The following is a 26,434-nucleotide window of genomic DNA, read 5'->3' as shown; positions in this document are numbered from 1 at the left end:
CCCAAAAAGGCATTCTGTGAGTGCGCATCGGAAAGCAGCATCGGAAGTAGCGGTGGATTCAAATGATTCTGTGATTGACTCCTGGGGATTGACGAACAAGTATATTTTGTCAATTCTTCTCTCAAGATTTCTGTAAGACAATGTGTACCATGCCGAATGACTGTAATTTATCCCCAGTAGGCCTCTAAACTACGTCTCTCTGAGGTTGAAACGAAGTTGCAGCACAGTGTCGTGATCAACTCTAAAAGAAGCACATCAAATTACACGCATGGGACTAAATCAGAGACAGACCCAGTTCAAATGCAGATATTGCTTGGAGTATCATGGACTGAAACGTAAGTGCTTTCCATCCATGATAGACAACTCTGACCGAGCTAGGTAGAGCACGTTTACTTATTTAATGATGGTGGGCAGATTTCATATCAAAAGAGCTTTGTTAGGAGATGTAGAACTAGTAAGTATTGTCATTAAAGTCATCTTTTGTAAATTACAGCAGAAAACACCACTCACAAAAAGCTCTATTCACTAGGTGTATTCTATTCAAGAATAAGATATTCACTTTGTGTGGAACTTCGATGCATGATTCAAGTAAGGGGAAGGCTTCCATATGTTAGCCCCTACCAAATTCACTGTATCAGTCCACCTTTTACAATTTGATTTGTGTCAATTGAACACATGATTTTTGTGTTAAAATGTCCTCGAAAAAAATAAAAATAAAAAAGTGAGGTCACGTCAAAGATCATTTTTGGCCACATGATCCCACAGCACACCCGGCCCCAGCCCGGTACAATTGCAATTAATAGGGTGTCTGGAGCATTTTTGTAACTTTTGAAATTCTGTGAGAAACGAATTGTGAATTATTTCATATGAAAGAGACTTACATCATTAAGACATATTTCAAATTTCATGGCGAAATGATGTTTCTATCTTGAGAAATTTAACTTTGAAATCACAGCAATATCACCCCCTTTTTTTACGAGCACGCATGAAAATGTGACCCAAATCATGTTTGCAAACAACGCCGAAAAGCTGCATTCGCGTGTGGATCTCCAGCGATCAGATAATGAGCGTACAGCGGTTAGAAAATACGCGTAACAAGCGCAGAAGCCACTCCCCCTATGTCTTGTGGCACATACCCTGCCTCAGGCGCGCCGAAAGCAGTTTTGGATTGGGGGGGCAAACATTGGAGGGGGCTCAAGATTAGACCATGCATATGTTACACAATATACACATACACACACACACACACACGCACACACATCTATTATATATATATATATATATATATATATATATATATATATATATATATATATATATACATATATATGTGTGTGTGTGTGTGTGTGTGTGTGTGTGTGTGTGTGTGTAAAGTGGCGTACGGTGGGTCGAAACATGGGGGGAACCATAAAGTAATTTTGACGGTCTGTATGCTTGTGCGTGTGTGCGTGAGCAATAACGGGACTACAATACATTACGGAATGTGATACATTCAACAACGCAGTCATTGAGGAACATTGCAAGTTTTCCTTACATAGATTATGGAATGACGGTGTGAAACGATCGACAAATTATATACTGTCAGCAACATAAGGTGAATGGCGTAACAATAAAATGCGAGCGAGCGAAGCGAGCGAGCTTGAAAATTTTGATATTCTACAGTTCCAAAACTGGAGTTTTAATTGTAGCTATATATTTCGCTTTGGAAATAAATGGGGGCGCATCGGGCGCAGTTCTGCTGGCAATTATTGGCAGCAACATAAGGAGAATGGCATAACGATTCAATGCGAGCGAGCTTGAAAATTTTGACATTCTAGAGTCCAACAACTGCCGTCGTAGCTATGTTTTTCGCTTTAGAAATTAAGGGGGAGGCGCACCGGGCTCAACTCTGCTGGATGCGAGCGAGCGAAGCGAGCGAGCTTGAAAATTTTGACATTTTACAGTCCAAAAGCTGCCGATTGTAGCCATATTTTTTCCCTTTTATTCATATATATACATATTTATTTTATTTTCTTTGTTATTCATTTGTTTTTATTATTATTTTTTTTATTTTTTTATTTTTTTATTTTTTTTTTTGGGGGGGGGCTTTTTGGGGGGGCAAAAATGCGTTTTGCCCCCCCACTTTTTGGATTGGGGGGGCGGCCGCCCCCCCTGCCCCCCCACTTCCGGCGCCTATGCCTGTGTGCGCTGCGTGCGTACGTACGTGCTCGGTATTCAGTTTACATTCGATTCACATGTACCGTATTGAGCGCCCTACAACACGTACGAACCCCGCGTATGTATGCAGGCGCAGCTAGCTAGCAGCAGCTAGGCAGCTAGCGCAGCCTAGCCCCGCCGGTAAAGTTCGGGGAGCCGAGCGGAGAGCATCGCGATTGTAGGCCAGGGGAGCCGGCATGGCGAGCATGGTTCGAAGAAATATGCAGTCGATTGTCGAGAGCAGGTGCACGCAGCTCGCGTGAAATGCACAAGCTACAACCTCTACAGCCACAGGCTTGGAATTGATGCCACATTACCACTATTCGTACATGCAAAAATGGCCAAATAAGAGTCTTCCGAAATCTTTTCCACGCCCTTTTTGTCGATCGGGTGTTCGTAATACACCGCTGCCGCTACCACCACAGTAACGTTAGCTAAGTCCTACTTCGTTCGCACTTGGCTAAGCGGACATGATTGTATTCACAACCGATTTCTCGGCTTAGTGCCAGTGACTCGAGCATTGCGAGTGCACTTTCAAAATATAAATGAACAACGATAAGATCATAACCAATCCACAAGTAAACTAATAGTAGTAGACAGAAATTTAGTAGAGTCTGGTTGTTTTGCAAGACGTACGTGATTTGTGAGCGTGACTGTATTCGATATGTACAGTACAGAGTGCATGCTATGTGATGCTTGTTGTAGGAGCTATCGCAAGCGACAGCCCAGTTTCCTGCCTCGTGATATGCACATCATACACAACACATACACACACAAACGTAGTGACACACACACAGTGGTAGCTCTCTAGCTCTGCTGGCAGCATCTGGCGCGCGCCGCATGCACACGCGATCCATCCCCACACAACCGTAGAGGCCATGTGGTTTGAGACGGCGATGCGTAATCAAATTTACATATGCATTAGCCCCTTCGCGCGAAGTTACTATGGATTCTTGCATACGAAGCCCCGCCTAAAACGTTCGCTGTGACCAAAAAATTATTGCAAGGGGTATCTTCAAGGCGATATCCCCACACCTAGGCGTGGAGCTAGCGAAAAACTAGCGGCACCATCGGATTCAGCATGTCCTCAACTACTAGTATGTCTCACGGCAATACAAATACCGAAGCAGACGCTGAGATATGGGGATAGATGTGCTTCTATCGATTTTTACATCAATTTATCGTCGGATTCATGTACCGCCGTTCTGATAGAATATGGAGAAAAACTTCCTCTTTCATATGATACCAAATTTGTTAGGATTCGTTAATGGCATGGTCTGGGGATTTGGCAATAAAGGCGAAATTTTGCTCAAAAATGCTGGGTCAAAACGGCGTAGGCGCGCGGCTCCATTGCATTCTATGGGACTTGCGTGTTATGAGATAGGGGCGCGTTTTGGTCGAGGGTTAGCAGTGCGCGATCAGACACCCTACAATTAACCCATTGAGGACGAGTCCCGAGTATACTGTAAAACGAGGAATGTTCGCGTGCATTTTAATTTCGCGAATTTCGCGAGCGCCAAGATTTGCGAAATCAAAATGCACGCGAAATTTCTTATCTACACTATACATGTATGCATTGAACGCAAGTGGCAATTCGCGAAAATTTCTTGCCACAAAAATGGCCGTCGGCTCCAATTCGCGAAAATTTCGTGCCGCGAATATATCATGTTTTACAGTACTTGGGCAGGTGTCTATGGGAAATGCGTGTTAAACGGGTTAAGATGTACAGATACAATCAATACAATCAATGATGTTATTAGAAATGCTTAAAGTATCTGTCAGTGTTATCATTAGCACTTGTAAATGTTGAATAACTTGTACTGTATGTATTGTATTTTTCTTTAAAGACACTGCAGTCTTATGTAGTCAAATCAACAGATGATTTCAGGGTGGTCCACAACTTGAAATTTGAGCATGTTGCACGCTCAGAATCTGAGAATATTGCAGAAATTGTTTGTGCGCAAAGCGCTCATCATGAGTACATAGTAAGCAATATTTCGCAGCTTATATCTCTCTTTGTGCTGCTTTCATGTTTTGCACACAAATATCCAAGTACCAGGTAACTTGATGTTTCTTATGTTTTGCATATGTTTTGCACATGTTTGAACACATTTTTTTTTTTTAGGTTGATGCAAATTCTTGAGGATGTTGCACAAGAATTTGAGCACGTTGCAGCGACATGCTGAAACCCCTCGTGGAACACCCTGTGATTTGACAAATCAAGCTTTTTTTTCTCTCTTTTGTTCTTTTTTTTTTTCTTTTTTTTAAAGGGCACAATGCATCAGGGAGAAAAGCAGAGTGGAGTATCAGGCAAGCCTAGTGGTAGCCCTAATTCCTTTGCCCAACTGGCAGCTGTGAAGGAGCAAGAATGGCGGCAGCTTCAAGACATGCACACCAAGAGCCTTGAGGTCATGCTCAAGGAAAAGGACAAGATTCTCGCTGAGCAGCAACAAAAGTTCCACGTGCTGAAAGAAGATTTCAAGTACAACCTGAAACTCCTTGCTGAGAGAGATCAGGAGCTGGAGAGGTTTGTATTTAGGATTTGGCAGCTCTTCATGCATAACTGATCCAGGTACATTCAAAGTTTCATAGAGCTTATGTCATGGTGGTGAAAAAAAAAAAAAACAAACAAAACACAACCGAGATTCCTGTAGAGCAGCTAGGCATGTACAGGATATTTAACATTTTGCAGGGTAATATATTCTTGTTTGACGTCTTCTTTTCCATTTTGTATTTTAGTTATACTTAGCTCATGGTTCTATTCAAATAAAAAACAAACAAACAAACAAGCTCTTCTAGCGTCTTTAACATCCATCTTTCACAGAAATATAAATGTACTTCTACATCAAATTCAAACAGATATTTCAAGTTCTTTGAAATTTTATTACACAAAGCATCAAATCACACTTTCTTTTGGTAATGCAGTTTAGTTTCGGTAAACATTGTGAGTGCATTTAAAAAATTAAGTAAACAGATGGCAGAGTTATCTTCTAGAGAAATATTTGTTGCCATGAATCCTACTTCTCTGTATCTTTTTCTGTGACACTGTTCAAAATGAAGTCCAATAAGAGGGGTTATGACAGTTTCTGGAATTTGTGAAACTCATCTTTTTCTTTTATATATCTTTTTCTTGTGGCACTGCTCAAAATGTTGAAAGGATCATTGAGGTTGTTTTTTAAAGATCATAGGTGTTTAAATATGACAGTTTTAGATGATTTTAAAACACTCATTTACTCCTTGTAGACTCGAGCTGACTCTGGATCAGCACCGGGCCAGGCTGCAGGAGAGGGAGGCCCAGGCCAGTGAACTCCGGATCCACATTGATGAGCTGAAGACCGGTAGACGCCAGGATGAGAGCTCTATCCAGGACCTCCAGCGACACTACCAGCAGAGGATCAGGGAGAAGCAGGCTGAGGTGGAGCAGTACAAGGCGTAAGCTTTCTCTTTTTATTTTTATTTTGTTTTTGTTTTTGTTTTGTTTTTTAGTATCTAACTTTCATTAATTCAAAATAGGTACTTGTCCTTGTCTCACTGCTATATGTTCATTTTTGGCCTATCAGTAATCTGACCAGAGTGGAAAATTCTATTTCTTTGCTATGGTAATGGTCATTTCCATGAGATTAAAACACATAAGTAAATGAAGTTAGATCCTTTGAAGCCCTTTAAATTTAAAGAGAGAGAGAGAGAGAGAGAGAGAGAGAGAGGGGAGGGGAGAGCTAGAAAAAATACAAGCAAGTCTCTACATGGTAGTTTTTAAGAGAGTAAATTCTGTCAAATTTTAGACTTGATTTTCCTCAAATATTGGTTTTCTGGTTTGTCAACTGCAAATCTTAATTTTGTGTCCAATCTTTGCTCTTCCTTAAAAAAAAAGTTTTGAAATGTGCAAAACTTCCTGAAGATAACTGAATAGCTCTAAGTCCGAAATGACAGTGAATTCACATTCTCCTCTTACATACCCACATGTGATTTGGTATGTTTTATTTCAAATTTTAGAGCTACATGTACCACCTTGCAGGTATCTGTAATTTGTCTTAAAAAAAAACTGATGCAAATTTCCAGAAAATTGTGGCATGATACAGTAGCTTGCACGGTAGGCATATTATCTGTCATTAACCATGGTTTGTAAGAGATCTTCTGAAACAAAAAAAAATATTAGATTTCATTCACCATGGAAGTAACAAGACTCATATTATTGCAAGAGCCCCAAACTGTTCATGCTTTGTAGTTTTAAGAACATTGTTAACACATGAAAAAAGTGACAGAATATTGTATTTCTTTGAGCTGAAAAATAATGCAATTTACCCATTTACAAATAGAAGTGTAATGGTTCTCTTGTAAAGTCTATGAGTTTTTTGATCTTGTAGGGACCATGTTACTCAGAATGTCTGATAAATATTTTGGGATACTGGTGCCACATTCTCATGGTTGAAAGCAAGTATTAACTGCTGTTTGATTCCTACACGGCTCATTTTTTCAGAGCCAAGGATGCAGAGCTGAGGGAGGAGAGGTCCGAGCTGGAGGCCTTCCGCAGAGACACCCAGCGGCGGATCCAGGAGGTGGAGGAGGAACTGGAGATTCAGAGGAGGGAGATGGTGGCGGGATTCGACGACGCATCCCAGAGACGGGAGAAAGAGTACAGGAGCAAGATTGATGAACTCAGTTCCACTGTCCTGGCTCATGAGATGAAGGTATGGATGAGCTGAAATTTTTGTAGTGGTTTTATCCTAGCAATTTTGCAAATCGCCTTTGAACTGTGAAAATGATGTGCACATATTAAAATGCACAAATACAAGAATGTGTGAAAATAGTATCATTTCTATAGAAAAGAAATCAAGCCATGCCATCAGTGGACTATGTAGTAACCATTCTGGGTCCAACATGCTGCGTGGGCCATACGCAGCAATGTATGTAGGACATACCAACACCCTAGTACAGAACTTCAAATGCAGAACACACTACTTGTTTCACTGAGTGAAGACATTCAATACTTGTACTGTTGCTTGTGTGATATTCTTATTTATTTCATGAAGGTGAAGTAACGATTACTTGACCCTTGCAACTATGAAATTAACAACATTCAAAAATATCTGACAAGTAACAATATGTGAAAATATCTGCATGTAAAAATTTCAGCTCATAGAGTAGTCATGAAAAATGGTTCATGATGCATTGTATGTAATGACCAATGGACACCATGAGTTAACTCTGTCACTAATATCACTCAATCAGCGAAGGGAATGGTGCAGAGAAGGTTACAGCTATATCTCTTATTAGCGAGCTTTAGATCTGTGATATGAATGCTGAGACGACGCTAATTAGGCAAAAATTGGTGTTGTGCACATGCAAGACATAGCTATTTCCATTGTCCAACCCTGGAGGCTGCATCGTTATAGCATTCATATTGCAGATCAGAAGTTTGCTGTTGTCTTCAAGGCAGGTATTTTCTATATGTGTCTACATGACAAAACGATCAAAGGGTTTTGGAGTACCCTTATTTGACTGCCATGGAAATTTGTAGGAATGCCATCCAGCACCAGATGATTTACAGCACTGGAGATACGAGTAGCTTTATGACGCAACACGCAATGTGGGGATCCTGCTATGGGATGGAAATATGTCATTACCACAAATGGCAAAGCAAGTCTATTTTGATAAGGACAATCACCTTGAATTTTCCAGAAGTTCATTGACTTCTCTAAGCTCATGGTTTTAGTTCAGTCACTCCTAAATAGGATTACCCTTCTGTCTGTTTATAAACATGATTTTTTTTTTAAGTTCAGTCAACCTCAAGAATGGGACTATGGGACCTTTTAGGGCACATATTGGTAATATGTTCATTTTGGTGTATACTACGAAGGTGATATTGCACATTTCCTCCATTCTGAATGATCGCAGGTGAAACTGCTGAGCAAGGAACTGGACCTGGTGCGAGGGGCCAGCCAGGAGACGACGGCACAGCTCAGCCAGAGTGACGCTACCCTGGATGACCTCCGGAAGAGACTGAGACAGAAGGAGTGGGAGCTGGGAGACCTGCGTGGCATGAAGGATGCCAGGTGACTTGGGCTCTCGCTCTCTGACCTTTGACATGCCCTTTGACACTTGGCCATAGCTTTTCCAGGGGCTAATGTGTTATGCTACCTGTACACCATGTTCCTGGTTGCCACGGCAGCCTCGTTTGCCCGCGACGTAGGGCACTGTGGATAGATGAGATATTCTCCCTGTTTTTCCCCTCGTGTTCCAGTCTTGTTCATTCCAGTCCTCGCTTCGGTGAACATGTAGCTCTCAGACACCGTTCTTACAGCATCTTGTCAGGCTAGACTACATAATGTTTTCCGTCACGTCCCAGTATGGACCACATCCAAGATTTGTTACGGCATATAACGTGTTGTCACGATTTGTTGTGTTCACCCCATTTTATTCCTGCCTACAAGGTTTCTTGTTAGCACCAGGACTGCCGTGGCAAATTTTTTGACAGTTTAGAAATCTAACAAGGCATCCATGGCAATCACGGCCTGTCACGTTTGCCCATCCTGTATCCCAGTGTTGTCTCACGTCAGTCCCGTTTCATCCACGGTTGGCTGAAACATGACTGTCGTGACCATTGGGAACATGGTGTGAATGTAGCATTACCATTTGATCAGGAATTCATATTTTTGTACTTTATAGTAACCTGCTTCCTTCAGTCCTGGAGATGTAGATATCAACCTTTTTTACATTTGTGTTTGACCACTTCATTGATATTTTGCAGTGCTCTTTACGAGAGAAGTGAAGTTGGTTCTTGTACTCTCATCAGGTACAGCTCGTCTACACACAGGACTGACAGCTTTAGTTCTCCTCCGAAAGACTTGGTAAAGAGGACAAAGTGCCTTGCCAAAGGGCACTACTGATGGGCTGGGAATTGAACCTCATGCATGCATAGAAGCCTGTAATCTTATCTGTGTGGTCTTTACTGCTTAGCTCCAATAGCTTCTCTCAGCCACAACAGCTGTTCTTACGCTGCAATAAAGATTTTCTGTTTGTCACTCTGTTTCTCATAATCATGATCACATCCTTATGTGCTGTATACTTTTTTCTTTTTTTTTCATTTTATTTCAGTATTATAACATTCCAACCAAACTGTTCCTTTATCCTCCATGACAGTAATAATGATGGTTGATTTATTGCTTCTCAATGCAGAATTGCCGAGCTTGAGTCCCAACTGCAGCACGCTCATCAAGCTGTAGAGAGAGCTGGAGAGGAGTTTCAAAGAAAGTCAGTATATGATTATCTGTAAATCCATCTTACTATCATCTTATTCCTGTGTAAACATTTTATCTCTCTATAAATGATAAAGTGAAAATCTGTTCTAGCAATTTTGCTGTGTCCTAATGTGAATGAGGGATATGCTTGTTAGTGCAGAGCCGGTAATTTCAACAAAGACAGGAACAGTTATTTTGTTTGTGATATGCCACAATATTTACTGCAAAATTTTCTGGTTGTGTATTTTCGGGGAACATATATTCTTTCAGTGTAAAAAAAAATTTTATGTGAGGCATTTGTACAGAGAATATTTCCCATCAGATGCTGTCTAACTATCACAGTTCAAATTTGGACTTTCAAGACTACTATTTCTACATTGCAAAAACTTATTATGTGTGTTTTAAACTATTATATGTGTGTTTTAACAAGACCAAAAACTTCAGAGCATTCCCTCCGTAGCTCTTTTATTTTGCAAGAAAATCAATAAATGTATAAATGCTGCAACAGTTCTGAAAGAGATTATCATAGGTCACAGTAGTTGATACGAATTTCACCTAGGAGTTTAAAAGGGGTAGTCAGTGTGAAATTATATGAGTATGATTTGCTATGATACTACTTTAGTTTGGTAAAATATACTGTTTGAGAGGGTGACATTGGATACAATACTTTGCTGTCCTGAACTCATTCTAAACTGTCCTGCAGAATCTGTAACCAAATATCATTATGAGAGCTAAGAAGCATGGTAGGAGTGTCATGAATTCTGGAGATTATGAGAATCCAAGTGATAGAGAAAAAATTCTACCACTGCAGGCACCAGGAGCTGGATCGCCTCGCCAGGGAGAGGGAGGCTGCTGTCGCCTCCCTGAAGGAGGCACAGGCGGAGGTGGAGCGCAAGCTTCGGGAGGAGATCCGGGGGCTTGAAGGAGACCTGGAGGCGAGGGAGGTGGAAGGGAGGAGGCTTGAATGGGAGCATCAAGATGCACTGAAGGACAAGGAGATACTGGTGGAGAAGTGAGATGGTGTAGGGGGCGTGGCATTAACCTTTGATACTGGGTGATTTTTAACCCGTTGAGGACGAATCCCGAGTATACTCGGGCAGGTGTCTGTGGGAAATGCATGTTGCAGCAAAATCAGTCCGTCCTCAACAGGTTAAGTTCGGTGCTGGTGCTATTGCCCAAACAACTGCTTAAAAGTGAGCTCAGACACCAATGGTCCGATTAACGTGACAATACCGATCAAAATTATCGATCCCCAACACTAGGTGCTGGCATCAAACCACCATGAAGTGTGTGGTAATTGCACAACGAAAAAGGGATGGCATATAGTCAAAGTCATTAATATGAGGTCAAACTCACAACACCGACTGATTTCAAGTTAGGTTTTAATGGTGGTGCAAGTGCTGAGATAGCACAAGCACTAGCACTGAACTTGAAATCACCCTCTGTGCTCTATTCATGGAATGGCATGTCCCCTGGAGTGCTCTCCTTTCCAATTGGCACAGATGTCTGGGCACTAACAGCCAATTAATAGAGATTAACTAATCCCCCTAATCCCTATTGTGTCATCATGACCTTCCTGTTGGACTGAGACATTGTTACACTTGAGTGGGCTGGCAGGCTGACTTGTTAACCTGTTTAAGACTAGTATACTCGGGCAGGTGTCTATGGGAAATGCGTGTTGCAGCAAAATCAGTTTGCCTTTAAATGGGTTAAGAGGGATTAAATGAATGCTGATGAAAACGCATGGCAAGGTATAGCCAAGTGCCTTGGCACATGAAGGTTGCATGCCTTATGATAAACATGGTCATTAATTATTTGTTCAAAATACAAAAGGGTGAAATTAAGACTAATCTTGTGATCAGTCTTTCCTGAAAGATTGTGATATGATATTGATATTGTGCAGAACAACATTTTCACCTAAGTATTTGCTGGTTGAGACATTCAAAGAATTCTCCATGGCAAATGCTAGTATTTTGTTTTTGGTTTTTGTTTGTACTTTTGTTATTTTTTTTTTTTAACCAAAATGAAGATGCTGTCTGATATGAATTGTGTCAAGCTGATAACACATATCAAAAGACTTAAAGTGTGTGGGGGAAATTGTCATTGTTTATGAAAAGAGAAAAGTCATTTGATTTTAAAGCAAATTGTCTAAAATGACTTCTAATCATTGCACTCTACACTTTAGACTCCATGAGGAACTGAAGGAGTTGAAGGGACAGTTTGATGGTCAACTGGCCAGAATGTCCAAGGACATGGTGTCCAAAGATCTGGTCATCGAATCTGTGAGGAGTAAAGAGAGCAAGCTGAGGGCCGAGCTGGAGTCTCGGAAGGAAGACATCCAAAGGTGCTATATGATTGATCATTGTCTCTTGTTGTTGCTGTGGGTAGAATCACTTTATCTTTTCTGATATACACCAAGATTGTAACAGAAATATTATAGGGTTGTTAGCACATCATATGAATGTAACTTTAATCACCATCATTTTCATTGAGAATTAACACGTCATATGAATGTAACTTTAATCACCATCATTTTCATTCAGGATTAAACTTAAACAATGTACAAAATCTCAAGGGTTGTTAATGCATTATATGCATGTTGCTTTATTCACCAAAATTTTCATTTTGGACAGATTAGCAGTAGTCTACTACTTCTATTATTGGTCTTTCACTAAGCTATGTAGTAAAATTAGAATGAATATATGAAATGATTGACACAGTCTGCAAGAATCTTCAGCTTATTGAAGGAGGCAGACTTAAGCAGAAGAAGAAGAAGACATGGAAAATAAACCAACAAAAAATTGAAGATGTGTTGGAAGTCTGGCTTGATGTGGTACATGCTAAAAAATTCTGTTTGGTTCCAGTGAGCTCATGAATTTGTTATTGGTCATTGTTAAAAAAAGATAAATAGTTTAAAAATTCAATATCATCAAAAGTTTGGCACCTCTGTCTATGCATCATTTCATCTTGAAAAAAAAAAAGAAACATGTAATATCTTAACTGTTTGTGAAGAAATCCTAATGACACAGTTTTGTTTATTTGTTTGTTTGTTTGTTGGGTTTTTTCAGTTGGTATATGACATGTCACAATGTTTCACCAAGGAAGTCCTTCTTTCCTTTTCATCTCCTCTAACCACAGGTACAAGCAGGAACTGGTCCATGCGGCGGAGAAGGAGCAGAGCCTGGAGCGGTCCAAGGCCCAGCTGGAGCTGGACTGGCAGCGGAGGTACGAGGATGCGGAGAGGAACCAGTACTCCAAGTCGGAGGACCTCATCGCCCGACTCACCAAGTCCAGGGACGACGTAAGGCAATTTAGTCAGCCCCACAGGGACTTCTTGGGTAGAGGTTCTCTGAAGTTAGAGGCTGGTGTCTGTCCTTCATAGGGGGTTATGAAGCACTTTTAGCCCATGGATATATTTCTCTCTTCAGGCAAATTTGGCAGATTCTACACTCCCATGTTCATATTTTGAAGGCAGGAAGGTCTCATGTTGTGATTATCAACCCGTTGAAGACTAGTTCCGAGTGTAGTCGGTCAGGTGTCTATGGGAAATGCGTGTTGTAGCAAAATCAGCCCATCCTCATTGTGTTAAAGCATTATATTTGTCTCTTGTGCTTCAATTCTTTTATATGTAAGCAAGTTTACACTATCACATATAGTTTTTATATAACAACTTACATAGATCGTTTTGATTAATTGCTGTGATCAGTATCAAAATATGCATCTTTCATTCTCTTCTTCAGTCGTACTTGTAGTCAGTATTTTTTTTTTCTTTTTTGATCCAGCTGGTGTGTACTCGAGCCAACTTATGTCATGCGTTTGTGACAACATGTGTGAGGTGTACATGTGTCTTTCCCTGCATGATGGTAATGTGTTGAGCTAGGTCTTCTATCTTTAATTAACCCCCTCACCCCCATACACATTCTGCCCAACTGCAGGCTGTGGCACTGAACAAGGAGCTTGAGAGAGAGCTGCAGCAGAGGGACGACCTGAACCGAGTCTTGGCCCGAGACAGAGACCAGGCAGTGGCCACTCTGAGGAAGCACAAGCTGCAGATTGACCGGGACATTATACCAGTTAGTTCAGTAGTCCCCCCCCCCCTTCCCCCCCCCCAAAAAAAAAAAAAAAAAATGAAAATTCCATCAACCCTGCATTATTGACATTTGACTTATCGTAATAATCATATTTACACATGCCTTAATCAGATCATTCACATGTTATTGTTTGAGGGGAAGAATGACATTACATGATCTGTACAGTAGATGCAAGGGTTAATTGGAGTCTAGCTCTTCAATTCCCCAAATGTTTCCTCAAGAAGAAAAAGGATGATCATAGATCCTTCTTCTCAAGTGGAAATGTTCTATGACACTATTGGAGCATTAGGTTGCCGCATTGAGTCAAGTATATGCTTCAATGCACATATTTGCTGACGGGCAATCCTTTTCTAGCAGGCCTGTGCTATTTGGGGTTTTGGAATGTATTGGTGTGGGCAGAGAATGAAGAACGATTTAAATTGAGCCCCCCCTTCTCTCCCCATGCTGCTGGATTTTTAATGCAGCACACCATCTATAGAATTGACACCTTCCAGGTTCTTCCTGGAACCAGTATTTTAATTCAAAGTATTTTTTCTTTGAAAATGTGATCCTATTTACTTTTTCCTGCTGCCTATATTTCCATTCAGAGCAGGGACACAGGCCCCGAAGATCCAGCTCTGGCGTCGGATCAGATCCAGGCCCTGCAGGCCCAGAACGAGTCCCTAATTGCCGTCATCCGCGACATGAAGCGGGAGATGGACGAGCTCGCTGGCCAAGCCGACGGAGGGACTACGAGGGTGAGAAAAGACGGGGAGGGGCCCAGAGGGTCAGAGGGTCAACCTGGAGAACATCTCTCAGACAAGGACAAGCTACCTTTTACAGAAGGTATGGTGGAGAAAAAAAAAATTTAGTCTTCTCTCTCTCTGAGACCAAAGAAGAATAGAAACTTTGTTTGTTCATTTACTTGAAATGCATGTTAATGATCTAACTTGATCATGTACTGTGTGCATTCTTCTTTTTTTTCTGACAGAATATGTGAAATCTATGGAAGGCATGGTGGAGAAAAAAAAATGTGATCTTCTCTCACTGAAATCAAAGATGTGTAAAGAACAATTTCTGTTATGCAGTCTCTGAGTAATAACTTGCCTGTTTGTTGATCTGTGTCTATGGGAAATGCGTGTTGTAGCAAAATCAGCCCATCCTCAACGTGTTGACCCAAATTGCTTGCTAACTCTCTATGTACCACATTCACACATCCGACTCAGTCGACGGCGTGCCAACTTCACATATTCTGCTCAAACACACAAACCCGCCCAAACCGATCGATAAATCGCCAAATGCCACAGTACAACGAAAACTTTTCTCGCGCTTCCGTTCGTCCACATATAACTTGCATTTTTATATATAGTTACTATCAAGCGGTGTTCCCTAACAGATTTGCATGTCGTCGGCTGCCCGTGCATTGGCCGCTAACGCAATACAAATTGTATTGCGTTAGCGGCCAATGCACGGGCACCCGACGATGTGAATTCCAAGTTTCCCTCATTGTTTTGTGTGCAAAATTTATGCCTTTACAGTAATGTACCTATGTACTATTCACTTCAAAGAAAAACAATCATCGTTTTGTCATACTATTTTCATCAAAGCATAGCTTCTCCTACATGTCAAGCTTAATAGAAATGTATAGAAGTTGCATAGATTTGAAAAACAGAATGTTTTCTCAAAGCATGACTACGTTGGTATCTCAGAATAATGTGGCACACAGGGGGTTTCCACCATGGCACATTAAGAGTTTTTGATATTATTTAATCATGTACTGTGTGCATTCCTCACTTGTTTTGTTGTTGTTGTTTTATTTTGTTTTTTTTACACTTGGCAGAATATGTCAAATCTTTGGAAAAAGAATGCAGAGAGCTGAAGGTGGAGAAAAGGAGACTGGAAGAGAGGTTAGCCATGCTGGCTCAATCCATGCAAGATGGAGGGGTGTGGTCAGCCACTCGCCATGGAGGGACTGCCATAAACCTGAGTGAGAATGATGCCATCAAGAGCCACATACAGTCACTCAATGATACAATAGGTGAGCTAATTTTTCATTATTCAGTTATTTTCATACGTGTTTGTTTTTTCTGTTTAAAAAAAAGTACAGAAAACAAGCCACGGTCACACTGTCGAAAGATGGAGAAGTTTAAAATCGTGAAATCTTCGCGATCTTTTGTCATCTGTTCACACTAGCAGCCAAACGTCTCGATTTTTTGATCAAGAAGTTTGGATCACTAGTGCTCATTTTCAAGAAAGAAGAAAGAGCTATGCAGTCTGATGGCGAGTGATTGTGTCTCATTAGAAACAATGCACACCTATACATCACAATGGCCACACATATCGCAGGCACCGCCTGAAAACAGGTGATGGACTGGTCACATGACAAACTTCACACAGTTTTGGTTTCTAGCATTCACACTGGCAGAAGATGGAAAAAATTGGTGGGGATGGCAGAAATATCCCTAACTAGAGTGGGAAGTTTCGTGAGTAGTTTTACGGAAGTCTGCTGGAAGTTTGTGATCACAGTGGCAAAACTTTGAGATCTTAAAGATCGTGCTCTTTTGCCAGTGTGAATGCGGCTATAGTTGAAGCTTCCGCTCTCATGGTCATGAGGACACAATTTACTATAATGGTAAATGAAAACTGAATTCTTTCTTTCAGTTCATCAATTGCATGGCATGCTCTATGATTGCTTCATGATTTGTTGATATCCTAGGAGCCCTTCGGGCAGACAAGGTGACTAGTGCTGCTGAGTTGAGGAAGTGCCAGGCTAGACTGTCTCACCTGGAGGTGGAATTGACTCAGAAGCAGCATCAGGTGAATGGAGTTTTACTGTTCTTTTTTACACTTTGAGACAGAGATGAAAGAAGAGCATACCAAGAAAGGTTGTGTTTGTTTTAACCAGGAGAGTCTTCCCTGTGGGCCTTGCACTATATCAATGCCACACTAGTTTTTGGCAGAAATTTTGTTACAAAAGCTGCAAAGATGTATAAAGCTGCCATGAATATAATGAGAACAATTACTCCAGTTGGCTAGTTTGTATGTTTGTTTCATTTGTCAAGTTGTGTTAGGTATTGTTGTGCTTTGCGTGCAATGGTAGTTTATCCATACAGTTTCTGTCTGGCCTGGGATTAGATATAGTTTATTGATTATTGATTAACAAACATATAAAGTGGCTTTTCTTGAATGATTATCTCAATGTTTTGAAATGATGAAAAGCCCAAAAAGTGTGCAACATAGAGACAGAGTTGATGCTGTGTGATGCATATTTGTCCCCGCCGAACGAGTTCGAGCAGGGGACTATGAAACGGGCTCCGTACGTGTGTGTGTCTGTGTGTCCGTGTGTCCGTGTGTCCGTGTGTCCGTCTGTCCGTGCGTCCGTGTGTGATCAAAATGTTCAAAATGCTACTCCTTCGCCATTTCTAACCCGATTTTGATTCTGTTTGCTTTATATGATAGCACTACATGGGAGCTTTGAAACTTCTATACGGAATTTCAGTTGTGACCTTTGACCTTGACCTTTGACCTATATTGTACATTTTGCTTCAAAATGCTACTCCTTCGCCATTTCTAACCCGATTTTGATTCCGTTTGCTTTATATGATGGCACTAGGTGAGGGCTTCAAAACTTCTACACAGAATTTTGACCTTTGACTTCTTTGACCTTTGACCTTGATTTTTGACCTATATTGTACTCAAAATGTTCAAAATGCTACTCCTTCGCCATTTCTAACCCGATTTTGATTCTGTTTGCTTTATATGATAGCACTACATGGGAGCTTTGAAACTTCTATACAGAATTTCAGTTGTGACCTTTGACCTTGACCTTTGACCTATATTGTACATTTTGCTTCAAAATGCTACTCCTTCGCCATTTCTAACCCAATTTTGATTCCGTTTGCTTTATATGATGGCACTAGGTGAGGGCTTCAAAACTTCTACACAGACTTTTGACCTTTGACTTCTTTGACCTTTGACCTTGATTTTTGACCTATATTGTACATTGCCTACAAAATGCTACTCCTTCGCCATTTCTAACCCGATTTTGATTCCGTTTGCTTTATGTGATGGCACTAGGTGAGGGCTTCAAAACTTCTTCACAGAATTTTGACCTTTGACTTCTTTGACCTTTGACCTTGATTTTTTACCTATATTGTACATTTTGCTACAAAATGCTACTCCTTCGCCATTTGTAACCCGATTTTGATTCCGTTTGCTTTAAGTGATGGCACTAGGTGAGGGCTTCAAAACTTCTACACAGAATTTTGACCTTTGACTTCTTTGACCTTTGACCTTGATTTTTGACCTGTATTGTACATTTTGCTACCAAATGCTACTCCTTCGCCATTTCTAACCCGATTTCGATTCCGTTTGCTTTATGTGATGGCACTAGGTGAGGGCTTCAAAACTTCTACACAGATTTTTGACCTTTGACTTCTTTGACCTTTGACCTTGATTTTTTTACCTATATTGTACATTGGCTACAAAATGCTACTCCTTCGCCATTTCTAACCCGATTTCGATTCCGTTTGCTTTATGTGATGGCACTAGGTGAGGGCTTCCAAACTTTTACATAGAATTTTGACCCTTGACTTCTTTCACCTTTGACCTTGATCTTTTTACCTATATTGTACATTTTGCTACTAAATGCTACTTCCGGCGGGGACATATTTTACGCACCGCGTAATTTCTACTTTTCCTTGTTCATTTTTTTACTCTACCCCACGTTTTCTTCATTTTTTTTTTCCATTTCATTTCATTCTATTTCATTTTCACATATCTGATAAAATCATGTATGAAGAATGCAAGAACATTATGTGAAACATAGAATCAGTACAGGAGAAAAAAATAGAAACATGTTTTGACACAACGGCATGAAAACAATCATTTCAGTAGACCATTAGTTTTTCTAAGGCTGATCCCAAGATCTACAGCAAAAGATAAAATTACATTAACACAACACAAAAACTAGACAAGTGGAAAGCACCAAAAATAAACTCAGAAAGGCAAAATCAGATCTTGAAAACAAGGCATGGCAACTGTATTTTCTCTCGAATTCAGCCCTCAGAGAAACAGATGGAGATAGACCAGCTCCGGTACGAGCTGTCCACCCAGGCCAGACGCCACGCCGCCGAGGCCTCCAGCCTGGCCCAGCGGATCGGTCAGCTAGAGCTGCAGCTGGCCGAGGCCAGGAGAGAGGCTGACGAGTACCACGTGGGGACACTGCAGACCAACCTGGAGGCAACTGCGCTGGGGAAGCAGGTGAGCGGTGCTAAATTCATCCTTGATGGCTGCACCCTGGCACTTGGGGGTTGCTGCCTATTAGACTTGCTACGCACCTGCATCCTATAATAGCACCGTAAAATGGCTCTCTCTCTCTCTCTCTTTTTTTTAATCAACATTTATGGCTCTTATTTTATGATATAAAGTTTCAACATTCATTTCTACATCTAGTCTTGTGGATTATATACAATTAAATCTGACATTTGTCTATAAACTGAATTCCTTATTGTATTACGGGATAGTGTTATTTTGTTGTTATATTCCAACTAACTCAAGAAGCATTTATTAAAAAGGTGCAATGTATTGAGGGAAAATGTCAATGAGACAAATGGCAATATAGCCCAAATTAACGAAGGTAGATGAAATCAAGTCCATGGTTTCAACCTAGATTTAAACATCCTCTGCTAACGTGTCACATTGCGTGTATGCATCACATACTGTAAAACATGATATATTCGCGGCATGAATTTTTCGTGAATTGGAGCCGACGGCCATTTTATGCCTCCGCAACGAAGTGGCCGGAGGCATTATGTTTTCGGGTCGTCCGTCCATCCGTCCGTCCGTCCGTCGTAGCGTCCGTCCGTCCGTCCGTATGTCCGTCCGTCCGTCCGTCCCGTTTTGTTTTTGTCGATATCTCAAGAACCGTGTGGTGGTTTTACATCAAACTTGGTATGAGGGTATATCCTTGGGGGATAATACTTTGTGTGGATTTTAGGGTCACAGGGTCAAAGGTCAAAGGTCACAGGTTATTTTGTGAAAAAAAAAATGAAATTTCATGTTTTTCTCCATATCTCGCAAATGGTTCAAGGTATCTTCATGGAACTTAGTATATATGCTTGTACCGATGGGCAGTGATTATCTAGGGAAGTTGGGGGTCATGGGTCAAAGGTCAGGGGGGTCAAAGGTCAAGGTCAACTCCTCAAAATATCACTACTTTCCTTATATTTATGCAATGAATGACGGTTTTTTTTTTTTTTTAACTTGATGTATACATGTATTACCCAATATATATTCTGTGGGAAGTTTCTTCTCAAAAGGTCAAAGGTCAAAAGGTCAAAGGTCAAGTGAAAGTGCTGAATTGCACTTATTCCTCCATATCTCAAAAGTAACTCAAGGTATCATCATGAAACTTACATATTTATGCATGTTCAACCTAACAGTGATTCTCTTTGGAACTGTGAGGTCCAAGGTCAAAGGCCAGGTTTAGATAATGCTATTTTCCCATTTGATACTGAAATTATACTTTTTCTCAATACCTTGAAAAATTACTCAATGCATAAACTTATAAAAGGGTCAAAAGTCAAGTAAAAATCATCAGTTCCCCAAATACCTGCACTCTGACATTTTAATCATTCATCCAATTGAACCTAGTTCTAGGAAAGTGAACATTCAGCACATTTGTGTCAAACCTGTCATTTCAATATTTTGCCAATTGTTTGAAACTGTCATCACACATTGTCAAGACATTGTACTATAGACCTATTAGGAGAACCATGCATTATGGCGGAGGCATATCAGTCGCCGTAGCGATATATCTAGTTTGCGGCATGAAATTTTCACGAACTGCCACTGCCAGTCAATGCACACAGTGTAGACAAGAACTTGCGTGTGCATTTTAATTTCGCGAATCTTGGTGCTCACAAAATTCGCAAAATTAAAATGAACGTGAACATTCCTCGTTTTACAGTAGTTTGTGAATAACAAACCGATCATGAAGATGTGAGCAGTTGTGATAATGTATATATGTAGAGATTTATGTGGTTTCTTTTTCACAACAGGTGTCTCAACTAAAGGTAGATCTGGCTGGTCGTGGACCTGCAGGCAGCTCTCACGGCACACAGGTATGCACTGTCTTCAGGCTTTTGGAGGGGTTTTCCTAATGGCTGGTTCTACATGTATCCAAGTGCATACTGTAAAGAAAATGCCAGTACATGTACTTGATGCAGCATATGCACTGCACACTGTGGTGCATTATTGTCATAGGCCATGTTTGGTCAAATTTTAATGTAATATGACAATAGATACTGCGTAAGCTTTCTTCAGATAAGTTGATTTCAGAGGCATAGAAAACAGTTATACCCTGTCCGGCAGAAGGGCCCTTGGTTAAAAAGATCACCTAAAATGATGATCTTATCATATAAAAAAGCTGTCAAAACTCTGTCAAATTATGTCATGAACAAAAATTTGATGTTGGGATGAAATTTCATGTTAGGGCCCTTCTGCCAGTCAGGCGACAAAGCATTCTTTGCTATTACCATTTACATATTGCTGTTTGTCTCATTGGCATTTTCCCACAATGCATCATACCTTTAAAACAGATACTTCTTTAAGCAAATTTTTACTCAACTATGACGTATCATCCATGCTGACCTTTCCATGTTGCTAATAATGATGCTCATACATGCTGGCCTTATGGTGTTGCAGATATCCTCATCATCTTGATGTAATATAATTGGATGTGTTTAGCATGGTTGTACACTATCTTCTGTCCATCACTCTCAGAATGCCTTGATAGCACAGCTCCAGAGGGAGGTGCACAACCTCCGGGCCCAGCTGTCCAGAGTCAAACCCCTGAGTGGGGATCAAGAGGATCACAGTGAGGTGAGTCAGTGACATCCCTCCTGATGTTTCATACTGTTTCCAAATCCACTATGCCGTGGCACAGGTACCTTTATCCATTTGGCACGTTCTAAATGTTACTGAATGGGCATTACAAATTTTGTCTACACCAGTTACCTCCGCCAAGGGGGTTATTTTTTTTTTTTCAGTGTTGAGTTTTTTGTCTGTGTGTCTGTTTTTTGTTGTTATTTTTTGTCTGTTTCCAAAATAAATCAAAAAGTCATGAATTGATTTAAATAAAATTTTCAGGGAAGTTGATAATGACCCAAGGAACAGATGGTTAAATTTTCGTAGTGATCTGGATCATCATCTGGATCCAGGAATTTTGTTAAATTCTTTTAAGGAGTCTTTATATTTGGGAAATGGGGCCATCAACACGAGAATTCAAGCTGCACATATTTTAGATGTGCATACGCGCACTGAGCAGGTGCTCAAGGCATAGAAGGAAGCTAAGGTTATTAGAGACACTAGAAAGGAGATTCTTTATCATTGGGAAATAGGGCCATTTTTTACCATATGTGTATATGGGTGGAAATGAGCTGCTTGGCAGAGGTCTACACTCTCCAAGTGCTATTCTTTTAAAAATGAAATAATTGCCAAAAGTCCATTCATGAATATGGAGTTTAACAAAGCAACAGTAAGGCTAGTTTTTTTCTTTTCATTTGCATCACATATTTGACCTTGACTGTGCTGATGAGTAGCACACTTTCTTCGCATATAATGGCTGGGGATGCTCATGTGGCGAGCATGACAGGGTCCGTGAATACATGAAATGTGAATGCTTAGTGAATGTATCAATCACGTTATCTGTGTCTCAAATGCACTCCAGCTTCGCACCAAGCTCAAGACGGCGGCCAGGCACATCGGTCGGCTGGCCAAGGAGCGGCAGAAGCTGATCGAGATGGGGAACCGGCTGAGGGCGGAGCTGGCCCTGTACCAACCCCACCCTCCTCCAGTCCCCGTCAAGGATCTATCCCCACAAGGGCGGGGCCAGCGGGGCGGTGGAGAGGGCGCCACCACAGCAGGGAAGCTGGCCAGAGATGTGACTGCAAAGCTGGATCACCTTGAAAAGCTGCAATATGCCCTGACCAAGCAGGTAAAGACTTCTGCTTCCTCAGGATTTATAAGTTCTGGGATATATGTGAGAAATACAGAAGGGTGTATCTTACGTGATAAATTGTCCCAGATTTTTTTTCTTTCTCTATCTGATGTATACAATCTTGTGTTTTAAAAAATAGAAATCTGTTTACACTGTATTTGCAACATCTTTTAACAGGGACATTCCATTCAGTTCTGCTGATATCCAGCAGGCCTTCCATGACCCATTTTTTTTTTCCTCAGCCAATTCGTTTATTGTCTCTTGCTGTTCTATCTCTGACCCATGAAGTTTTCAGGGCTCATTCTTAGTAAAGCATCATAAGTTTCAAATGGCAAGGTTCAATTAAGCAACAAAAGAAGTTTTTTCTACATTATTATTTCATCTTCTGATTGATTTGATCAGATGAAATGTTCTTGTTATTTAATTTGATTTTGAATCTGGTTTGATTTTATTCTATTTCTGCATTCATCAGGAGCTGCAGTTTGCCCACCAGAGGTTGGGACAGGACCAGGGGGATGTTGACATCGTGCAAGTGCAGCTGAGTTCGTCGTCAGATTCAACCCCAGAACAGACCCACAGGGACCATGAAGGGCTCCCTCGAGGGATGGCGAACCAAGAATTCCAATCCCTCTACCCAGTACAAGGTAATAGTCAGTGCAGTTGCAGTTCTCAGAATGTCAATCACTTGTGCATTCTGTCAATCTCTTCATCCGTACTGTCTGTTCAGAACCAGTGGTGCTGTCACCATATAGGCTTTAAGCAGTGTTGTTTTCCGTTCTACACTACGACTCATATTTCTACCATCCCCTCACCATATTATATTTAGATAGAAAAGTACTCATAACTCATTGCATTATTCACATATCAAATATGAATAAAATATTGTGTCATGACTGAAATTGTTGTTGATACACATTGAAATGTAAAGATTTTCATCGATTTTGTACCTCATCAAATATAGGTTCCTTGTGACAAAGCTTGACGAGAAATTAAATTAAATTTAATGTGAGCTGAACAGTCAGTGTTCACATCTTTTTCCCCCATCTCATATTCAGTTAGAGTTTGTCCTTCATAGTTTAATATTTCTATCACTCAATGAAAGTTTCTATGTTGCACACATTTGATGTGTCCCTTCAGGCCAAGTCTAGCCAGTAGACTGAATGTTTGTTTCATCATCCATAGTTTTCTTAAAACTCTCGTTAAGATGTCCTACTACTATCACAAACAAACAAAACCAATACAAATCCCAAACTTTAATGAAATTAGTCAGAAAAAATTCCTCTGTACTGATTTATTTTTCTTTAAAGGATCAAATCAAGCCCAGACTCTGAGGCATTCACAGAGCTCAGAAGGTGATGCCCCTAGCAGTGATTCCTCAGCCAATCAGAGGCGCACTCCACTGGTGATGTCATCTCTAGGGGAGGAGTCAATGCAAGATGTCTGGCGACTCCTGGAGGACGGTGCGAGCCCCGCCTTCTTCCGGTCTCCATCACCGATGCGCAGACCAGGTTTGGCAGATCATATTTGCTATGTTCTTCGCTCATAGAGTGCTACATTCTAAGTACTTGTACTTGACTAGGCAGGCTTCAAGTTAGCAATGTCCTCAACACTAGTCTTTGATGCCCTCACATTTGTCATAGTGGTTCCCACCTGCTGGGAAGCTGGTACAGTGCACTCTCGTTACAATGAACAGGGTTATAATGAAATTCTCGATACAACAAAGTAAAATTTCAGGCCCAAATAATCATCTATATATCTTTATATATTTTCCTGTTCAGCTGTAATAAGATTTTAATATAACGAAAAAAGAACTGCCGGTCGAAAGGACCATTTTTAATTTTTGTATTTTTTCATCTTTTTCTTCTTCTTTTTTTATAAGGGGAGTGGTCTGTATAATGATCCCAGCATAGCAAGGAATCTATTTGTACATCTGGATTATAGCAGACATCATGGGTAAAATATCTTGTGTAGTGATGTATGCCATAACCAAGAATAGCATTAAAAAACCCTGGTATACACAAATCCAGAGTACTCTCTAATACTAATATTATTCTTATATGTTCCAACCACTTCCCTGATCAACACCTTTGTGTCTCTTTAATCGTACTGTCGAAGACTCTGCCATGCTGCATGTTTTGTCTTGATTCTTACAGATCAGTCGCCTATCCCAGAGGAACCCCACCCTACCATTCCGTCCAGCCATGACTCACAAGCTCATTCCACTTTGGGCCTAGCGGTTGCAGGGACAGGCACGCACTCTCAGGACAGAGGGTCAAGACCCAGCCAGAAGCAGCAGCTCTCGGCGAAGGCTGCTGGACGGCTGCAGCCGAAGCTTCGTCCCGCCAAGCGCAGGGTCAGGAACTATGCCTACAAAGATGATGATGAGGACAGATGACATAACATTGACTTCGTCAGCCAATGACGATTGGACTGACAGGCCAAGTGATGGACTCATTCAGGCACCATGAATGATTACTGTAACACCAGACATTTATGTGTGCATGAAACTTTCACAAATTTCGGGAGGAGCCATGATTCGCAAATGTGAATTATACTCGGAAAGTTGTTTCTGTCCGCACAATAATGCATTGAATAGCAGTACAATGCTGTACATCATCATGGTTGGCAATTTGTGCAGGTTTCGTGGCACGAAAAAGACCGTCCGCACCAACTAGAAAGTTTTATGCTCTGAATGTTTTTGGTTTTGCAGTATCAACAGATAGAGTCATGAATACACTATTGTGCATTCCAGGATCTGCAATATTTGCTCTAGAGTTAATGGCAGCTTTGCATGAGACTGCAATACCTACCCATATGTAGGCACTTTCTGGTGCTTCTAATTGCAGTGTTTTGAGGCTAGTAGTTGATCTTTTACCCTTGCAACAATGTTATAACTAGTCTGCCTAGCATTTAGCCAGTTCATACACATGAACTATTTTCATATCTTACTAGATGTGGACTGGTAAGAAATGTCCATCCCATTAATGGGACATGGGAAGACTGATAACTTATTCTACGTGAAAATTTCCATACCATGCTTGTGCTTCTAGTCGAAAATTTTGAAATTCATTCTGGTTGATGTTGAAATTCAGATATGTTTTCTGAATTATTGCAAATGTGTTGTATTTATTACATTGTAGAAAAACAAATGAAGTATTTTTCTATCAATAAATCTATAATTGAATGTTCAAAGAATGTTGTACCGTATTGTTTTATTTAAAACTTCAGACATGGCCTGGAATCTTTGAGGTCTGTCAAATTTAAATAAACTTTGCCAGTTGTGAAATATTGTGAAATAAGGTGCAAATATTGTATCATGACAAAACTGTGGACCACCATTACTGGTAGTTCTTTTGTTCTGTGGAATCCACCCCCTGTATCTGCTTACGATGCTTGGTACATAGTCTACTCAAAATTTTACTACACGCATATTATGAGTATTCACTTTTGGCCATGTATTTGAGAAGGGAATGAGGCAAACATTCTTGTGCACACACGGTCACACACGCATCCATTCAGACCTGCAAACATGAGCACACATGCATCTAGTCAGACCTGCAAACATTACATGGTCACACACGCATTTGTTCAAATCTGCACAACATTGTCTTTAGTTGTTCGTGTGTAAAGTGTGTGTGTGTGTGTGTGTGTGTGTACTTATTTATGTTTTGTTGGTGCTTTCTTACTTGTGGTGATTTCATTTTTTTTTTTTTTGGGGGGGGGGGATGGGGGATGGGTCTATTTCTTCTTTCACATCTAATCTTGAATTCAGAGCATGTGGACACAAACCTCTCACACTTCTTTTTAGAGAATAAGTTCATGACTGTGGAACTGCTACATCCCTACTGTTGTGGTTCCACTTCACTACAATGCAATTTTATCCAGAACAAACGCCTCGATGGGGAGCTACTTCACGGGTGTAGACAGTC

At 40.7% G+C, this 26,434-nt stretch overlaps 1 protein-coding gene across 1 annotated transcript; it reads left to right on the top strand.

Annotated features, from left to right (window-relative positions):
* The first annotated feature begins 207 nt into the window (after window positions 1–207).
* Window positions 208–24,900, top strand: LOC139713278 (coiled-coil domain-containing protein 57-like). Its single transcript, XM_071625022.1, has 20 exons — window positions 208–335; window positions 4,467–4,723; window positions 5,440–5,628; window positions 6,674–6,884; window positions 8,092–8,249; window positions 9,373–9,447; window positions 10,246–10,446; window positions 11,620–11,778; window positions 12,573–12,735; window positions 13,370–13,507; window positions 14,113–14,350; window positions 15,345–15,542; window positions 16,221–16,321; window positions 18,566–18,766; window positions 20,566–20,628; window positions 21,290–21,388; window positions 22,236–22,502; window positions 22,978–23,155; window positions 23,825–24,013; window positions 24,659–24,900. The coding sequence occupies exons 2-20, from the start codon at window positions 4,473–4,475 to the stop codon at window positions 24,898–24,900; spliced, it is 3,321 nt and encodes a 1,106-aa protein (XP_071481123.1). The 5' UTR covers window positions 208–335; window positions 4,467–4,472.
* The last annotated feature ends 1,534 nt before the right edge of the window (window positions 24,901–26,434 follow it).

This window comes from Diadema antillarum, unplaced genomic scaffold, assembly GCF_040938485.1.
Source record: "Diadema antillarum isolate AM-2024a unplaced genomic scaffold, OU_Dant_1.0 seq00001941_RagTag, whole genome shotgun sequence".
Classification (NCBI taxonomy): Eukaryota; Metazoa; Echinodermata; class Echinoidea; order Diadematoida; family Diadematidae; genus Diadema; species Diadema antillarum.
Note: the sequence above shows the minus strand (reverse complement) of the source record. Positions and strands in the feature narration are given on the sequence as shown.

What these genes read in the sequence shown, in the direction of transcription:
- LOC139713278 (XM_071625022.1), top strand. Translation starts at nt 4,473, where the DNA reads ATGCATCAGGGAGAAAAGCAGAGTGGAGTATCAGGCAAGCCTAGTGGT. An exon ending in GAGGTGGAGCAGTACAAGGC is followed by an intron (nt 5,629 to 6,673) that starts GTAAGCTTTCTC and finishes TCATTTTTTCAG; the next exon opens with AGCCAAGGATGCAGAGCTGA. An exon ending in GTCACTCAATGATACAATAG is followed by an intron (nt 15,543 to 16,220) that starts GTGAGCTAATTT and finishes TTGATATCCTAG; the next exon opens with GAGCCCTTCGGGCAGACAAG.